This window comes from Bos indicus, chromosome 26 (assembly GCF_029378745.1).
Source record: "Bos indicus isolate NIAB-ARS_2022 breed Sahiwal x Tharparkar chromosome 26, NIAB-ARS_B.indTharparkar_mat_pri_1.0, whole genome shotgun sequence".
Classification (NCBI taxonomy): domain Eukaryota; kingdom Metazoa; phylum Chordata; class Mammalia; order Artiodactyla; family Bovidae; genus Bos; species Bos indicus.
Window position 1 is genome coordinate 24,457,231 of NC_091785.1, and position 18,532 is coordinate 24,475,762.

Here is an 18,532-nt window from a genome sequence, read left to right on the forward strand (position 1 = left end):
AAGAAGCCGGACTTCTCCTGCTGGGGTGGCTAAGGTGTTTAGCCACCAGGCCCTTCAAACCCTGGCCACCCTTTCACAGAGAGAAGCCCGGACTGGGAGGGGACAGAGGAGGGACAGGGACGCCAGGGGCACCTACTTGTGAGATAGCTAATCAGCTCACTCCGGAAGCTGTCACTGTTTTCAGCTGCGTATGTCGCCAGAGCTCCTGAGATGCCCGGGGGCCCTCTAGGGCCTGGGGGACCCGGGGGACCAGGAGGGCCTGGGATGGATGATAAGCCGGCAGCTGAGCAGGAAGCAAGAGACAGAGAAGAATCAGGGATCCAGCACCAGGACCACTGAATTCCCAGCCTGGGCCCCTCTAGAAGGAGGCAGAGGGAGACCCACACACCCGGGTCCTGGCTTCCTCCAGAGTAAGTGCTCCCCACTGCCCTCCACCCCCAGTCCCTAGCCTCATTCAACCCACATCACATCCCCTCCCCCAGCTCTTCTGGGACTCAGAGCTCCCGGCTGGGCACCTGGTCATCTGCTGGCCCGAGCTCTCCCATGACTTCAGAGCACAGTCTCCCCAACCCACCCCCACCCCCACCTCGCCACATCTCCCCCTGCAGGGCTGAGAGCACCTCGCCTGCCTCACTCCTTACTCTGCAGGTAGGATGAGAGATCCTCCGTGCTGATGCTGGACCATGAACTGCCTGGGAGCCCTGGGGGCCCAGGGGGACCTGGAGGCCCAACGATACCTCTGAATTCAGACCCTGAGACACCGAGGAAGAGCAAGGATCAGTTAGGCCTGGACCGCGGGGCTCTGCCCTCCACCCTGAAGCACTTGATCAGATGGCCCTGATCAGCCCTACCTTGGAGCAAGGAGAGGAGCTCCTCATAGGATGTGCCCGGCAAGCCTGGGGGCCCCGGGGGGCCAGGAAGCCCGATGCTGACTCCAGTGCCTGAGGAACGAAATCCCAAGTTGTGATGGATGCAGGTCAGGCAGGGAAGGGAGGGTGGAAACACCATATCGGAGAGGAAGCCAGATGGAAGCCACTTGAACGGAAGTAGGGGCCGGGAAAGGGGTGAGAGGGGCAGTAGGGAGAGACTGGCAGAGACGCAGGCGTGAGATCCTGGGCAAGGACACTGCAGAGGAGGGACTCTGAGGCTGGGGAAGAGTGCAGGTCAGCTCTCTCCTGCTGGGTGTGTGCATGTGTGCGTGCATGCAAAGGTGGGCGTGTGTCTAGAGAAGTGTGCATGTGAGTAGTGTGCACAGTCCTTGCAGAACAGTGCCCGGGGCACTCGCTCTGGCTTCCCTCGCCAGGCTCTGTGACCTGCTCTGGGGCACAGGTTTGAACCGCTCTGAATACCACCCCTCCTCTGGGTTAGGTGCAGCCTAGTGGGAGAGGGTCAGGGATGTCTAGCCCCTGCATGCCCACCCAGGCCCTCCTGCCCCCCTTGCCAGGGGTGCAGACACTCACTGGACATGTAGCTGAGGATGCGGTTGCTCAGCTCTGCATAATCCAGAGACTGGAGGAACCAATCTCCACCGGCTCCTTGCGGCATCAGGTACTGCTGTAGATACTGACGCACATCATCTCCTGAAAGGAGAGGAGGCGCCATGGGCCACTGGCCAGCTTGGCCTCCTTGCAGACCGGCCCAAGTGATGTGTGAGCTTGGACATTGGCAAGCTGCCAGTAGCTGAAGGGGTACCTGCTACACTCATCCCTCAGGAGAGATCTGACACCCTCTGTCCAGCTGACTGCTGGGAGCGAAGCGGGAGTGGCTCCTTGGCCCGAGGGACCGCCAAGTGTGCCTGATAAGTCAGCCAGGAGAGAGGGGCACCCTTCAGCCCCCCAACCCCCACTGCCCCCCCAGGCAACTCACGCCGGAGCGCAGCCAGGATGTCTTCAGAAGAGATGGAGGTGGAGGATGTGCCAATGTTGTAGCCGGAAGCTGTGGGGAAGGAAACCGGGTCACCTGCTTCGCTGGTACTGAAGCAGTGCCCTCATAACTCCAGAATCAAAGGCCTGGTCACCCAGCTGCTTCCCTTGGGGGGAAATGAATGAATGGGGCATTTGCAGGATATTTATAATTTCTATTTTTCTTAATCTGAACAAACCTTTTTTGGAAGCTAGATCCAGCAGCCTGATTACTATGAATTTAATATTGAGCATCACATTCACAAAAAGGGCAAAGCAAGCAGCAAATTAAGAGATGAGGCTCCAGGAATGACCGTGGACCTGGGAGGAGGCTTGTCATCACAGGGGTGGCAAGAGGCTTACTCTGTAAGTAGCTCACGACGAGGCTGGCCAGCTCTGAGTAGTTGAAAGTCTCACCGGTGATGGTGGTGACAGGCCCGGGGGGACCAGGTGGGCCTGGGGGACCCTGAACTCCAGACAGATAAGACCTGATACTGTCACCTGCCAACAAAGAAAGCAAGTCAAGCCTGTCCCCAAGAGGGCGCGTCTCCCCCACAGAGGTGACCTGAGCACTTAACCCACTCGTGGGCCAAGGCAGGTCCAGCAGGGAGCCTGGACCCCCCTTGTTACAGATGGAGAAACTGACGCAGAGTCTGTGCTTGGCCTGGTGGATCTTGAGGGCTGTGGGCCAGCAAGACCCCAGTCGGTGACACATCTGACCAAGCTCTGGTGCCCATGTGTGTGGAAATCACGCCCTCACCTCCATGGAATGTGCAGGGATGCAGCCTGGGGCACGCACACAGGGGTGAATGTGTGTGTGTGTGTGCACACATGGAAAAGTGTTTGTGTATATGAGCCTCTACTGGGGCTCTGTGTCCATGTACAAGTCTATGTGCGTGGGCAGGTGTGAGAAGGTGGGAGTTAGGGAGCTCATGGACCTGCACACCTAGTACACACCTGTGCACACACATACACACGCATCCTGCCCCACTCAGATGTGGGGTACTCACTCTGCATGTAGTCAGAGATGTATTGCTGAATCTCCAGGCCAGAGCTGCTGAGGGAGCCTGGAGGCCCGGGGGGCCCTGGTGGGCCTGGCGGACCCTGCATGAATGTGGTACTTGACGACGATCCCCCTGCAGGAGAGAAGGCCACTGAGTTGGTCTGTCCTCTCTGGGGTCAAACCAAAGAGCACAGGCAATGCCTTCACAGTCTGAGGAGAGAGAGGCTTTCTCAGGAGAACTAGGACAGTGGCAACGAGCTCCTAGGAGCTCTCCCAGGCTGAGTCCTCCCTTTCCTTCGACAGCCTGCGCACTGCCCACACAGCCCTCCTCACCCCTGCACCCCTAGCTCCCGATCTCTGTTCTCGCCGTCACTGTCATCGGCATTGTTAGTCATCTTTATCGTGCAGGCATCCTTGTCTCCCACCCCTGCTATCTTGTAACCTCCTCAGGGGCAGTTCAGAATCTAGCATGTAGAGAAAGTACCTCATTAACACTGAATCATGGATTCGTGAATGAATTAGTTAATTAATATCCTTATTGGCACAATCAACCTCACTTGAAGACGGGGAGAATTTTGGGCACCTTGGCTTCTTACCTCGAGAGGGCCCACCAGGAATGCCAGGAGCCCCTGGGACTCCGGGATCACCTGGAATCCAAAACAAGAAGCTGTTTGCATTGCCTCCTCCAGGAAGCCTCCCCTGGTTAAGCTCAACCACTCTATATCAAATTGTGACTCAACAACTGACCCATGTTTCTCAGTCTCATTTCTGAAATGATACCACAGCTTCCTTGGGCAGAGACTGTATCCCTCCAACCCCGTCCCTTTCTCCCTCAGGCTCTCCTTTCTTCAGCCTCTTCTTCCTCCCACGGCTGGAGCACCAGCACTTAGTCCTTGCCCTCTCTTCGGGCTCTGGGAGCCAGCCTTGTTCCCACTCTCCACTGCCTGCACTGACCTTTGTCACCCTTGGGTCCCTGAGGGCCGGGTGGGCCTGGTGGTCCCTGCAGGTTGAGTCCAAGAGAACCGGAGCCTGGAGGCCAACAACACAGTGCAGTCAGCGGGCGGGAGAGGCTCCAGCAGAGCCTCTGGGGAGAGGCTCCAGTCGGGGGGGACGGCGGTGCTCAGCACTTACCTGAGCCTGACAGCCCTGGGAGGCCTCGCTCGCCTGAGGGACACAGCAGAGAGGGGACGGTCAGCTGCGCCCGCCTCCCTCTCCTCATGCCCCACCGAAGACACCACCTCCCTCCCGAGGCTCCCTAAGACTTATGACACAGCTGGGGCAGCACCGGCCCTCGGGCAGTACCTAGAGCTGCCGCATAGACACGTGCACACACGCACACGCAGGCACACAATTCTCAACCACAGACACCCTCTGATCACTCATTTGGACCAAACCCCAGAAGCTCAGGGATCTCGGAAGGTCAGCCTCCACCCCCTAGGATCGTTTGAGGCCAGTTCTCCTGTACCTTGGTGTCCTCGGGGGCCTGGGGGGCCTGGGGGAGAAAGCAGACAGTTGTGAGACATGTCCCAACCAGATGCTGCGACTTCAAGGGGCCCGAGGAGGGGGCGGGACAGGGCTCTGGGCCCAGAGCAGACTCAGGGCTTGGGGCTCCCCACACCTCTGCTCCAACAGGACAAGGCAGAGGTGGACATGCTTTGCAGAGCTTCTGACCAACCCCCGGCCCCTGCTCCAAGCTGCTGAGCTCCTAATGGGGTGTGGCAGGAGAATGAAGACCTGCCCCAGCTCGTCCAGCCTTGTCCAAATTCCTCTGGCCACCAGCAGGCCAACCAGGGCCACACTGACTCCCGGGCCCCCTAAGACACTGCTCTTACCTTGGTCTCCCTTGGGGCCTGGGGGGCCAGGTGGGCCTGGAGGGCCAGAGAAGAAAGTCTCTGTTGAGGGAAGAAACAGTTTTGAGTGTGGACGCAATGATGTTTGCGAGGGAGCAGCATCTAGAACAGCACCAGTCGTTCTGTAGATGATCAACATTTGTCAAATGGATGGATGGATGGTTGGTCAGGAAGTTGGATAGAAAAATACTTAAAAGTAAAGAAGGAATGAAAAGCCTGGTGCATGGACGGATGCATTTTCTGCGAGGGATAAGCTCTGGGCTCAAGTTTGCCCTAAACTTATTTCCGTATGCTTCTATGTTCTATGGTCAGCATTTATCTCATGTCAGGAGCATGTGTCCTGCCTGCTTTATCAGAACTGGACTCCCTGATGATAGGAATTAGGTCTCTCTAGTCAGCCAGAAGCTCCCCACAACAGAATCGGCTGTCTCCCCCAGGCTGGGCTACCAGGGGCTCTCAGGGTGGCTGGGCTGGCATCAGCACCCTCCTTCCCTGCAGCAGGTAGCACGGCATTTATGCAAACACATCCATGGTGGCAAGTCAGAAGGAGGGAGCGTGGAGAGTAGGTCAGGAAGACTGCACGCCCATGACCGCTGCGTGTGTTGGGGTTGGGGCTGGGGCCGAGGTGGAGAACAGGAGTGATTTGACCCCCCAGCATTACCTGAGCTGGTCAGGAGAGATCCTGGTGGGCCTGGTGGGCCTGGCAAGCCTTCCCCTAGAAAAGAGAACCGCCCAAGACTTATCAATTCCAAGAGGTGGCCAGGAACCCTCTGCCCAGGAGGAAGAGCAGAGAAGCTCTTCCTAAGAACCAGCCAGGAAGCAGCCCGGGCTCTGGTCCCACTGTCTCCCACCTACCCCGCTCTCACCCGCTGGGCCTGGGGGTCCTGGGGGGCCTGGCATGGACAGTCTTGTAGAAAAGGGTAAGGAAGAAGCAATGCTGAACCCAGGATCTTGCTTCCTCACTAAGTGCCTTGAGCCCTGCCCTGCCCCCAAGATTTCCCACCTTCCAAAGACCCCTGAGTGCTCACCTGGTGGCCCGGGAGGTCCAGGTGGGCCTGGGGGGCCTCGTAAATCAATACCCTCTGTGGAAAGAAGAAACCAGAAATGAGTAAAAGCTGTCATGAGACTGCTCTCTCTGCCAGCGTTACCCCTCACCAGGATCATCAGCAACTCTACTCACACCCCACACCAAGTCATGGGTCATGGCCTGGGACCCTCCAAGACACCCTTGGCTAGAGGTGCCTTTTGCTCTGAGCAGGGTGGGGCTGAGTGGCGCTCCCTGGTGGCTGTTGCCGGTGTGGCAGTGACGAGCAGGAGCATGGCTTCGGTGTCAGGAAGCCTGAGTTCAAGTCCTGCCTGCTGGCTTGTGACTTGGGGCAAGATCTTGAGGTCTTTCAGCCTCAGTTCCCTCTGCTGTAAACCAGAGGCCCGAGACCGGTATCACCAGGGCGTTGCACAGGCTCTGTGGGACACCAAGGCAGAGTGGCAGGCACATGGCAACTGCCGGACCGGGGCCGGCGTTGTCTTTGTTAAGGTGTCCAGTTGTTAAGGTGTCCGGGAGGGCGGCCCGCAGCATCTCTGCCTGGGCTCTTTAAAGGATGGGGAACAGGAGGACCCAGGAGTCAGCCCTGCCAGGCCGAGTCTGGGGCTGAGAACCCAGGGACCCCTGTGGCGGCTTTGGGTGGGGAGGTCCAGGACTCCTCTCATCACACCCGCAGGGCTGGGTGCAGACACCCCATGTGGCCCTGGTCCTCCTGGAATCCGAAGAAGCTCTCTGACAGCTGCGCCAGCCCCTGTGACTCATCTCCATGGCTGATAAAGCCCCTCTGTTCTCTTCTCTCAGCTAGCACTGCGTCTCAGAGGAGCTGGCCATCCTTATGCTGGGGCTCACGATGACTCCCGGGTGCAGCTGCCGCAGGCCCCCATGCTCGGCCACCTCCCCACTCCCACCCCCGCGCCACCTGTCCCAGAGAAAACGGTGGTACTCACGGGTGGACAGGACCTCAGAGAAGGAGCTGCTGCTGCCCATGAATGATTCGCCAGCCAGGCCCGGCTCCCCTCGCGGGCCTGGGGGGAGGACAAAGAGTTGGGGGTCACCGCTCTCAACAATCTGTCAGTGTGGGGCTGAGCTGAGGATGGGCGGGAATGAGCCAAGTGTGGGTGGGGCCAGAGTGTTGGCTGGGAACCAGAAACACCCCAGGAAGAAATGGAGGATCTGGAGCCAGATGGTATTTTGGATACAGTCTGGATATTTGGCTAAGTTGCTGGACAGTGACCTGATTCTCAGGATCTGGTCACAAGAAGCCTGAGGCCTGTGAAAACTGCTAAGCTAGATCCTGATCCAGGAGCCTCAATCTCCCTTTCTAGGGGAACCCCTACCTCCTCAGAAACATGGAAGGGGGTGGGAAGAGGTGTCTCCTCTGGCTGCTGAGGCCTTGCAAGGGCCTTGTGATGAGCTGGGGGGCCCCCTCGCCTCCCTTCCCGGGATGCAGCTCTCTCATTTCATTTTAAAGATGGGCATATTTCCACCCTGGGAAGGAAGCTCTCCCCACAGCCTATGGTCATGCATTCTTTCAGAGCGACACATACCTTGCTGTCCTGGAAGACCAGCTGGACCAACGGGGCCTGGAGATGGGGTTGGGGAAGAATAGGTTTTACCACACCTTGAGGGTCAGAGTTCTAGAAGAACTGAAGAAAAGGCAGGTGCCTAGGTACATAAGTGGCTTTCTCACAAGGCATGGAACAGTGGCCCAAAGTGATCAGCTTGCTTATTTGAAAGCAATAAGCAATTTGAGACCAGCCCTGTGGTCTGTTCTGGTGAGAAATTCTCTGCCAGGCCCTGGGGCCCTGGGATGGGCAGGACTCTGACACTGTCCTCTGATGATTCGAGATTTCTAAACGCCCACAGTGTGCCCTCTGTCGCTGGAATTTATCAGGAGAGAAGGCACTGGTCTTCTTGCACTGGTCATGTTAAATAATGTATTTCACTTACACACAAACATTTTAAATAATTGAAAAAGACATAAAAAAATAACATGCATTTTAGATAAATAGAAAAAACATCACCCATAATTCTTTAACTTGCAGGCATTTTGTTTTATTTCCTTCCAACAGTTTTTTCTTATAAAAATGTAGTTGCAACCACCGAGCACACATTATTGAGCATGCTGTGCTAAGTCACTCAGTCGTGTCTGACGCTTTGTGACCCCATGGACTACAGCCTGCAAGGCTCCTCTGTCCATGGGATTCTCCAGGCAAGCATACTGGAGTGGGTTGCCATTTCCTTCTCCAAGGGATCTTCCCAACCAGGGATAGAATCCAGGTCTCCCACATTGCAGGCGGATTCTTTATTGACTGAGTCACCAGGGAAGCCCATTATCGAGAATTCTCCTCTTTAAACACCTTTCCTTTAAGTCTTCCTATTTTTGTAGCCATCTCATTCTTGTTGGACAATTTAGGGATGTTTGCTTCAAATAGACTCCTGGCATTTTTGTTGCCCCTGATGCATGTTATCAAGTTGTTTTCCAAGAGGAAACAATTTGAGGACAGACTCTTGAGAGGAACCTGGGCCAAACCCTGACTCAGCTACTTCTTGGCTGCATGGCCCTAAGCACATCGTTTACCTGCTGGGGCCTGAAGTGGTGCTGTGGGGCCTGTGGAAGCAAAGCACACTCAGGGCTTGGGATACTTGCTGGGGAGTAATCAGGGCTCACCAGGCTGCCAGGGAGGGGCTTTCTCAGCCTCTTCCTACTCTTCCCCGGGTTCCAACCCAGGTTTCAGATTTGACTGAACGCTACTGTAGTCAAACATCAGCAAGCCTGATGCTGACCTGGGGCAAAGCAAGAGAACAGACTGACCTGGGGCTCCTGGAGGTCCCGGAGGTCCCATGGCTCCAGGAGGTCCCGGGGGACCTGGGACAGTGATAGTCGACGATCCCTCTGTAAACAGAAGGCACATTCAATGCTGAGCCCCACTCTCCTCATTCAGAGGCACAGGGACCAGGCCGGGCTGTGGGCCAGGTTGGGCCAGTACAACCTCTAAAATTCCCCCACCCTCCTCCCTCTGACTGGCAGAGCCAGCACTGCATTCTGCCCAAAGCACTGAGCCTGTAGATGTGGAGGGTGTGGAGACAGAGCCAGGACAGATGCCCAGTACCCTCTGCAGGGCCTGCCTACCTGAAGTCATGATCTTGCCTGGAGCTCCTGGTTCACCTGGGAGGGGAGGAAGAGGAGAGTGGTTCAATAAATCATTTTCAAGGCTTCTGATTGCATTTGAGACCCATTCCTAACCCTCAGGCTAAAGGCATTTGAATGAACTGAAGGGGAACAGGCAGGATGCATTAAGCACCAGTCTGTGCCCAGGAGACCCTGGAGGCCAGAGAGTCAATCTTCTTGGCTCACAATAGCTTTTGGACGAAGCTGGGTCTCTGCAAAGGGGCTTCACTGGTGGGTGTTGGAGAGTGTGCCTTTTGATGAGGCCAGAATATGCCAATTTAGGAATCATTCCCACTCCCATAGTCTATCTTCTCTCACCAGGGGCATCGAAGGCTCTTACTGGGAATTTCTTTAGGTGGAAAGAGTACCGAGAGGTCAAAGAGCAGAGGTAGTAAGCCTGCAGGGTCAAGTCTAGTTCCCATGCTCCTCAGGTGCCAATTCCCCGGGACAGGATAGGGGCCGTGCAAAGTTAAGGTGGTGGTGGTGGGGGGTGGCGGTCTGTGGTCTGAGGAATCCCGAGTTATGTAAAGGTTAACAGACGTCTTTTCTGCCCTGTGTTTCAGAGGATTGAAAGGGCAAATGTGCATGGGAGACTTCCAAGACGGGGATGGCAGATTCACACTTTCTCAAGGCCATCTCAGTGAGGGATCTCTGTGGACTGGAGACCCACAGATTCTAGAGAACCAAGAGAGTGAAGTAGAGGACAGAAGAGTCCTTGACTGGAACTTTCTTGTCATTTCCCAAGGCCTGTGGGTATTCAGTCATCCACACACAGAGGGGTGATGCTGATTTCCCCCTTTGGGGGAGCAGAGGGGTGGTCTCTACTTGTGTCCTGCCAGCCCCTGGGGGTCAAATCTAAGAAAAGTACTTGAGTTATTTTTGTTGGAACACAATCCAGTATCAGGTACAATGTCTGCCTCTTGTGCACACTGGACAGAAAGCCACAGCCCCTGGAGAAGGGCAGGGGCTCTCCTGGAGAATCCCAGGCCTCTCCCTGAGCAAATCTGTGGACCCAGAGATGTGTTTGGCCAGGATGTGCCTGAAAGAACTCCTTGGCCCCAACCAGTTGTTGGAAATAGTTTCTGGAAAGTAGGTCCCCACAAGGTGACGGTGACAGAGGGCAGCTCTATGGAATGTCAGGGTTCAGGATGGTAGGCTCACAGGGACAGAAGGAGAGGACCGTCCCTGAGCAATGCCTGTCCTGGACTGGCCCAGGGTTGGGGGCGGATGCTAGCGTTGCCCTACGCGGAAGGGTCCAGTCCTGAGGATGCTCCCCCCAGAACTCTGACTTTGCCCTCTCAGTAGCTTCTGAGACCCTCCTGAATGAAAGCCCCCTCTCAGAAAGGGGGTGGCAGTGTCCCAGTTACACTGAGGTCTATGTGGGTTATAAAACCTGTCCCAGGGAAGAGTCACACTACGGGGGGACCAGCCTAAGTGAGGGGATGGAGCACTCTCGGGGTGTTTTAGAGGTGGGATGGAAAGGCCTTCAGGGGTGGGGGCAGCACCCTTCCAGATCCTCCTTCATCAAAGGCTGGGGGAAACCCAGGCACCAAAGTGAGGTTCTAGATTGTGGGGAACAGAGTGGGGCTTGAAGATTCAGGGCTTAGTTGATCAGAAGAATCCTTGGCTCCTCAACCTCACAGCCTTCCTCTGAAGCCACTAGATGCCACTGTTGATCCAGGCTCTTGCCAGAGAGGGGCCTCCTGCAAAAATGACTAGTGACTGTCTAGTTTGTTTGCAAAGCCACTTACCTTTAACTCCTGGTCGGCCGGGGGTACCAGGAATTCCTGATGTGATTGAAAACAAGTGAGTCAGGATGATGAAGGGCAGCAATCTCAGACACCCTGTGGTGGCACCTAGCACTGGGTCACCTAGCAAGGCCGCAATCACGCACTGAAACCTGCAGGCCCAGCTGACTGACTTCCACCTGGGCCCAGAGGCCCCTCAGGCAGCCTCTTGCTCTGAGCCCTTCTCCATCTCTAGGAAATGGGGCAACAGCTGGGCTGGAGAGAGGCGGAGGTGCATGGACCCTGCTGTGGGGGATCCCCTGAAGCCTCGGGGAGTAGGGACTGGGCTATATATCTGATATATCAGATACATTCCTATATATTCCTATATCTGATAACACTGCCTCTTGCTTTCATCCACTGAATTCCACCAGGAAGCATTAGAAACAAGTCCCTGTGTGCTGAACTGTTGGGGGAGATGTTGTTTGATTTTATTTTGTATCTTTGCCTAATTTCCTTTAAGAGTTGGGGCTGGTGTGGTGACAGTTTCTCAGATCCAGGTGGGTGCACACTATTCAGCTATTGGACAGACTGGACACTGGCGCTGTCCCAGAGAGGCTGGGCCCTTCTGCATGACACGACACCCACTCCCTGCTGAGCCATGGAGGCTGTGGTCTCTGTGGGACTAACGGGACTTCTGAGCCTCCTCACAGGGTGGGGGGGAGTGTGTGTGTCGGTGGGGGGGGTGGGGAGGTGGTCCCTGCACCATAGGGGGCCAGGCTCAGGCAGACAGAATTTGCTTGTGATCTAACCTCATCTCTCCAGAATGCCTTTCTAGATTGTTCTGTGAGTATTTTTCCTGCCTAAGGTGTTTCTTCAGACTCAGTAAAATGACCTGAACCCATTCTTGCTGGAGGGTGAGGGGAGGAGTGGAAACACTCTGGTGACTGGAGAAGCTTCTGCAGAATGCCAGGGGTGGGAGTGACCCAGTAACTCACCCTGAGGTCCTTGGGGTCCAGTGAGACCTATGCAAAACAAGACATGAAAGGAGAGTTGAAGGGCTGAGGAGCCCCCGCCTCAGCCCAGGAGCGGTGCAGGGAGATGAACCCTGTGTGTGGGGCAGCCGGACTCCAGGGTCCTCGTCACCCTCTGGGTGATGTGCAGTTCTCTGACCCACCGCTCCACTGGGGGGTGGTCCTTAGCCTTTTTGGCGTCTCAGACCCTTTGGTGTCTGAGAGCTACAAACCCAGAAAGTTCACACACTCATTGACTCTCATGCTGCCCCCTAGGCTATCTCCTTGGCACTCCCCATCTGTGTACCGGCCAGAGGAGCCAGGGGGCCCCCTGCTCCTCACAGGCCTCGGAGGATTGCCATCCGCCCTCTTTCCTGTTTTGATTTATCCCTCCTGCAGCTCTGGGGATCTTGCTCCTGTTGGGTCTTTGGTGGTGACCCTAACAGCGGCTTCTTTTCCCAGACTGGCAGCCACTGGTGACTGTCCCAGCTATGGCCTGAGGAGGTCTGGAGGGCTCAGAGGAACCAGGAACCGAGTGGGTGATAAACTGCCATTTTTAAGACTCCTTGATGCTTTCTAGAACTCCTTGCTTTTGGTGGTGTTTTTTATTTCCTGAGTTGCCAGACTTGGTGACTGGGCTGTCAGGACCCACAGCCATTATGCCTGGCTCCAGCCAGCATTTTCCTGATGAGCTTCTGGAGGAAAATGGACTCAGAAAGGTATACACGCACACACACACAGCACGGCCAGCTCCCCCTTCCCGCTCTTTACCTGGCTTCCCTGGGTCCCCAGAAGGTCCTGGTAAGCCCCGGGTTCCCGGCATTCCTGGAAGACCTTGTTCCCCTAGAGAGAGCAGTGCCACACGGAGAGTTTTCCCTCTAGGCAAGCTGGCTGGCCCGCACCTGGGAGCTGGGCGCTCTTGGGGTTCTACTGAATAACTTGCCAGCAGATGGAAGGGAGGAAGTGGGTGAGACCCGGGCCTTGCACACCTCCCTGTGATATACACCCACTGGCATTGTGATTGGGGTGCTGGGAGCTGCCTGCTGGGATGTGGATGGGGCTCAGAAGGGTAGGCGGGGGAGGGGGGAGAGTGAGGAGAGCAGCTCCGTGACCAACCTCTTGGGCCTTGATGTCCGTCAGGGCCAGCAGGTCCTGGGAAAGCAGATCAAAGCTTTTCAGTGACTCTGGGAGCTTCCCTGGGACTCCTCCTTCAACCACCCTACAGCCTCACAAGCTGTCTCCTAGGTGGGGGAGGGGGAGCCCATGCAGCCCCTCCAGCAGCCATGAGACACGGAAGAAGCCCTGTCCTTGTCACACTGCTGGGCACAGCTTTCCCCTGTCCTCTGCTCCTAATGCCTCTTTTCCTGCCGAGAACTCTTCCATGGCCCACACTGCATGTCCCCGACAAGATGCTCAATGTGTGTTGGCCTGGAGGTCAGAGCCCTCTAAGATCTTGTCTTCTCTGCTGTAGGCATCATTCTAACCTCTGTCCAAAGTCATGTCCATCTGGGGCCAGCTCTTGCTTTTTGCCACCTCTCCGTCTTTCCTCACTCATATGGCTGCCTCTGGGGTTAAAATCTTCTTTACTTTTTCAAACCATCTGAAGAGCCCCTTCCTCCCTTCTTCTGGTTGGAAGAAACCTCTCTCTCTGCTGTTTCTTCAGAGCACCCTGTACCTCTCATGACCCTCATCACCTCACACGAGCTTTATCTCCCCTCGAGGGAGGTAAAGCATCTTATTGCCCAGCACAGCATCCTGAACTCCATCAGCACTTCCTAATAGTTTGTTAAATGAATGAGATCATCAAGGCACCACATCCCCATCAGTGGGGCTTAAACCCTTCTGGGACATGTTGCCAAATGCCTGGCCACCTGGGGGGTCTTTGGCTAGCTTCCTTGTCCTGGCTGACAGGCCCCTCAGGAAGGGTCAGCCAAAGGACTGAACTCTGCGATCTGGCTGTGAGACCAGCCCTGGAGTATCAGGGCTGTGCCTAGAATTCTGCGGGTTCTGAAGAACCTCAGCTCTTGCCCATCCTCCCCAGGGGCCTGAGTACCTTGGAGGCAGGAACTGGCGGGTGGAGGGGTGCGGAGGAGGGTGGCAGGGGAGTGGGGTGGACCATATCTTGCCAAGGCCCCCCACCCTCAGAGCAGTAAGACGCTGTCGGAGACAGTGGCAGCTCTGTGAGCCCCAAGAGGATGCCCAGATCCAGGAATAGCCTGTAAGTGGAGTCTCTGCCAGGCGTGGACAGATTGATTAGAGAATGGGAGACACAGCTCTACACGGATCTCAGCTCCAGGGCATGATGATGATGGCAGCGGCGCAGACCCATGGTGCCTGCTGCTTTGAGACACTCACCCATCGCTCCTTTAGCCCCGGGCTCACCCACGGCACCAGGTAAACCTTTCAAGCCAGGCTCGCCTGCAAAGGAAGTGGACTAGGTGATGGAGGAGCTTGACCATAATAGAGCATGCCACCCTGCCAGACACCCTGAAGCCTGCCACCTCTCTGACCAGAGGAACTTGGCATGCCAACCGGAGGCTGGGGACACAGCGTCTGCTTTCATTCTAAAGTCAGGCCTCCCACCCCTGGCAGCAGGCATGGACTGGCCCAGAGGCCACGCCTGGTCTGGAGGGGCCTGTGTCTGAGTCTCATTTCCTTGGCAACAAAAAGCTACCTCCTGTGGCCAAAGCACTAGTACTATTTCCTTTCAATCGTGCAAGCTGGCAGGAGGTGAGAGGAGAAAGGGATATGAGTAGTGTAAAGGCAACTAAATTCTTCAAAAGAATCAGAGACAATCAAACTATCTTTCCTGTCCCAAACATATATTGCTGATGCTGGCTTATACTCCAGTCCAGATTGCAAGTCCTCTGAAGGTTTTTAGACAGAGATTCTATCTGATGCTTCTGTATTTTTTTTCCCCCGCTTACAGTATCCAATGGATTTATAAAAAGTCTTTAAAGTAACAGTAGATTCCTGTGTGGGACTGACCTGTGAGGCCTCGGGGTCCTTTCTCACCCTGGTCACCTGAAATAAACATGGGGTGGGGGGCAGGGGTAGAGAAAGCAAGCATCAGTCAGGAGCAAGGAAAAGAATCTCACTCAGCAAGGGGAACCCTGGTTGCAGAACAGTTCCCATAGTATCTGGAAGCTGCTGTCAGCTGAATGTTGGCGAGAACTCAGCGTTAACAAAGACCCAGAAAGCAAGCTAGATAGATTTCTCCTGGGTCAGGGCCCACCTGCAAACTGACCCAGGCCTTTCTGTCTCACCAGTGGGTGCTGGGGGTAACAAGGAGTCCAGTCTAGTGGGGAGAGGCCTCAGGGCTGTGTCCTTGCCACTCCGAGGACCACCCGACTACAGCGCTGTGACGCTGGTGCTGCTTCCCCTCTCTGCCTCAGCAGCACTATCTGAGAGGCTGGACTAGAGTCTTGGATCCCTCCCAGCCCTAGGGTCTGGTCATCAAGACCCCGGGGCAGGGTTCACATCTGGGTTCCCAGGCCGTGGTGATGTCCGAGCAGCAGCAGGAGCAACATACCTTTGGGCCCCGGTGGTCCCATGGGTCCTTTGTCACCTGAAAAGGAAATGGTCACCTCAGTGTGAAGAGCCTTGGTGGGACGAACAAGAAGGGGCAGAATCTGTGTCTGAAGTCAGGCTCCCCCACCGTCCTGACTGCCCCTTCCCCTCATATCACCTGTCAGCCTGCACAGGCTGTTGGCATGTCCACCAGACCCTCCCTGTGCCCCAGACCTCCTTCTTGAGTGAGTTGCATCTCTAAGCTAATGTCCCCTCCCTCCAGCCCCTCCACCCAGCTTACCTTTGATACCAGGGAGTCCCACTTCACCTCGGAGTCCTTGGGGACCTATAGAGCCTGCACACAGAGGAAACCACATGGGTGGAGGAGTGTCCCCAGCTTTGGAAGGGATGGACACGCACATGGATACATGCCTACATCCACACACACATACCTCCTGGGCACACACATGCGCAGACAAACACACTCCCTGGGGTAGAAGCCAAGCGCTGCTGTTTACGGTCTCCTCCCACGTCCCCACTGCTTCATCCTGGACTAGGTTCCTGGCCCCTGCGATTCCCAGGCCCAGGCATGAGAGCCCCTTGTGGGCACCCTGGCAGAGACGCTGGACCGCAGGACAGTGTGGGCTGCAGCTTGAGACGCCTGGCACGAGCTCTGGCCCACAGGGATGAGGGGAGGCAGGCGCTTCGCTCAGATCACGGCAGGATGGGAGCCGCCTGCTGGGAGGGCTGGAGGGTCTGGTGCCCCAAGTCGGGTAAGAACAGAGTCTCATGGGACCCACTGTACCTGACCTTAGCCACAGGGGACACACAGGCAGAAGTGAGCTTTGTGTCTCCAGGAGGCTGTCTTTAGAATTGCTTCTTTGGCTTTAAGAATATTTGTTTCTCCATTTAACCGCCCTCTCTTTGCCTCAGAAATAGCATCTATTTTTGAGAAGAAGGCCACTGACCTGGGGGACCCTGCGGGCCAGGAGAACCGCTGGAACCTGAGGAGGACAACGCGACAGTAATGACCAGATGTGTCAGGTACAGGCCGGGACACTGACCCCATGCGGAGTGGCATGTGGCGGGGGTGGGGCGTACACCCCAGGTGAGGGCTGCGCGTGCGCACCAGGACCCCAGAGTCGGCGGGTCCAGGAGTGACCCCAGTGTGAAGTCCTCCTTAGGAGGAGGCTGTGGCTGCCAGGATCAAGAGACCCCTTGCTCCTTCCCAGTTGAGCGTTTGGGCTGAGGCAGGGGCAGGGAGGAGAGGGGACCAGCTGGACATCGCACTGTGAGAAGGCCCTATCCCTTGGCGTGTCCAGACAGATTGCTCTCGAATGTTTGCCTCTGGGCCCTGACTGGCAAGGAAATTGTCTGACTTCACCCACTTAGGGGCCACATAACAGGGTCATTGAACAGAGATGGAGGCATAACCCCCAAATTCACCACAGAGCCAAAAATACAGCTCCAATCCTGACACCCAGGGATTCTTTTCTGGGGAGGGGGACCCTCTCTGGGCCTGTCAGCCCTGGAGCTGTGGATTAGGGCTGTCTGGGCTCCCAGTGCCTGGACCTCTGAGATCCTTCCTGGACATGGCAGACCTGGGCACTGTGTGGTCACTGGACTTACCTTTGGGACCGACAGAGCCTGGGACACCAGGTGGGCCCGGAATACCCGGTTTACCAGCATCCCCTGGGGAGAAATAAGCACTCTGAGAGGGCCCCCCCCAACTTCAGTTGCCCACTCAGCCCATGTGGTATCCTTTGCAGGGTGGAAAACACTTCCCACCCCGCTGGTGGTCTTGGATCCTCTGGGCCTGAACCCACTTCCCAGCCCATGCCCCTTTCTTAGACCACAGGATCCAGCACAGACCCTGGCTCAAAGCAGGTGCTCAGCTAATGCAGGTGAAAGAGGGAGGGAAGGAGAACCACGTGAGGAGGAAGTGGATGCACCCAGTCCTCCCAGTGAAGGAATCGCCTCTTACCTCTGTCTCCTTTCTCTCCAAACCCAGGGGGCCCTGGTTCACCGCGAGGTCCCATGGGGCCTTCTCGCCCTCTCTGGCCCATGGGTCCCTCCATGCCAGGCTCACCTAAAGACAGAAATGCCCACCTCAGCTAGTCGCCAGCTAGGCAGCATCTTGCTGGCAGGACGCCTGCCTGGAGTCTCCACACCCATCTCCCTACTTCTCTCCCTCTGCAGCCCAGACTCAGTGCAGAAGCCAGAGAGCTTGAAAATGCAAGTGGATCATGTCCCATTTCTGCCCCAACCTGCAAACAGCTTCTCAGTTCACTGAGAATAAAAGCCATATCCTTGCAAGGTCTCCAAGGCCCCTCCCTCTTGACTCTTGGCCTCCTTTGAGGGCTCCAGACACCCTCCTCCTCCTCCTCCTCCTCCCCAAGCTCCTAGACCCTTGCCCCAGGCCTGTAGCTTCCCCCTCTGCCTGGAAGGTCCTGCTGGATCATCTTAGGCCTGCTCCCTCTCCCACTTCACATCTCTGCTCAAATGGCACCGTCTCAGCGAGGCCTTCCCTGCCAGCCTTATTTTCAATTACCCCTCAGCCCTTCCAGGCCCCCGGGCTCTATGCTCCTATTTCACCAGTGACTTCCTCCCTCTGTATACTTCACTTATCTATCATGTCTATTGTTTATCTGCACCCAAAAGTAGAAAGGCGTTCTCTGTTTTGTTCGCCATTCTCTCCCCAGCACCTAAAAGGGGGCCTGGCACACAGCGGGTACCTAACAAAAACATTTACTGAATGAATGAATGAATGAGGGCATAAGTGAACAGAGACATGATTCTTACCCACGTTGCCTTTCTGTCCCTTTGGTCCCTCCGGACCTTGGTGGCCCAAGGGCCCAGGGATACCTGCGGACACACAAGAATAGCTCAGCCTTGCTTTCCTCCCAGACCCCAGGAGCCAGGACCCATTAGTCCGCAACCCTAGCAGCACCCTCAGAGGCTACACACCTGGAGTTCCAGGGAACCCGCGGTCTCCTGTGGGAACGGAGAAAGAAAAGTCAAGTAGAGGACCCGGGCTGATCACCTAAGGGAGCCTCCGGTGGAATTCAGGTAGGATGGCCAAACCGCAATATGGGATGCTCAGTTAAGTCTGAATTGCAGATAAACACTGAACAAATTTGTAGTGTGTGGGGCATACTTATAGTGAAGAATGAGTTATTGTTTATCTGTGATTCAGATTTGACTGCATGATGGTGTGAAATGAAAATATCTCCTATATTAATGAACAAGAAATTTCACAGCCATCAGCGATTTCTGGCCTCCAAATGTGGATGAGGACTCCCCAAACTGCGATC

General features: G+C 55.9%; 1 protein-coding gene across 1 annotated transcript in view; it reads right to left on the reverse strand.

The window, feature by feature from the left end:
* Positions 1 to 18,532, reverse strand: part of COL17A1 (collagen type XVII alpha 1 chain) — a 47,112-nt gene that overhangs the window by 2,923 nt on the left and 25,657 nt on the right. The window contains exons 21-51 of the mRNA XM_070780785.1: positions 18,186 to 18,212; positions 18,021 to 18,083; positions 17,203 to 17,307; positions 16,848 to 16,910; positions 16,187 to 16,222; positions 15,520 to 15,573; positions 15,241 to 15,276; positions 14,697 to 14,732; positions 14,064 to 14,126; positions 12,825 to 12,860; positions 12,480 to 12,551; positions 11,694 to 11,720; positions 10,720 to 10,755; positions 8,930 to 8,965; positions 8,612 to 8,692; positions 7,344 to 7,379; positions 6,744 to 6,821; positions 5,783 to 5,836; positions 5,416 to 5,469; positions 4,737 to 4,796; positions 4,370 to 4,396; positions 4,036 to 4,068; positions 3,859 to 3,933; positions 3,501 to 3,551; positions 2,912 to 3,037; positions 2,265 to 2,402; positions 1,867 to 1,935; positions 1,461 to 1,580; positions 852 to 941; positions 642 to 752; positions 137 to 283 (exon numbers count right to left, since the gene is read on the reverse strand). Of these exons, the coding sequence (XP_070636886.1) occupies positions 137 to 283; positions 642 to 752; positions 852 to 941; positions 1,461 to 1,580; positions 1,867 to 1,935; positions 2,265 to 2,402; positions 2,912 to 3,037; positions 3,501 to 3,551; positions 3,859 to 3,933; positions 4,036 to 4,068; positions 4,370 to 4,396; positions 4,737 to 4,796; positions 5,416 to 5,469; positions 5,783 to 5,836; positions 6,744 to 6,821; positions 7,344 to 7,379; positions 8,612 to 8,692; positions 8,930 to 8,965; positions 10,720 to 10,755; positions 11,694 to 11,720; positions 12,480 to 12,551; positions 12,825 to 12,860; positions 14,064 to 14,126; positions 14,697 to 14,732; positions 15,241 to 15,276; positions 15,520 to 15,573; positions 16,187 to 16,222; positions 16,848 to 16,910; positions 17,203 to 17,307; positions 18,021 to 18,083; positions 18,186 to 18,212 (2,040 nt within the window). The remainder of the gene's footprint in view (positions 1 to 136; positions 284 to 641; positions 753 to 851; positions 942 to 1,460; positions 1,581 to 1,866; positions 1,936 to 2,264; positions 2,403 to 2,911; positions 3,038 to 3,500; positions 3,552 to 3,858; positions 3,934 to 4,035; positions 4,069 to 4,369; positions 4,397 to 4,736; positions 4,797 to 5,415; positions 5,470 to 5,782; positions 5,837 to 6,743; positions 6,822 to 7,343; positions 7,380 to 8,611; positions 8,693 to 8,929; positions 8,966 to 10,719; positions 10,756 to 11,693; positions 11,721 to 12,479; positions 12,552 to 12,824; positions 12,861 to 14,063; positions 14,127 to 14,696; positions 14,733 to 15,240; positions 15,277 to 15,519; positions 15,574 to 16,186; positions 16,223 to 16,847; positions 16,911 to 17,202; positions 17,308 to 18,020; positions 18,084 to 18,185; positions 18,213 to 18,532) is intronic.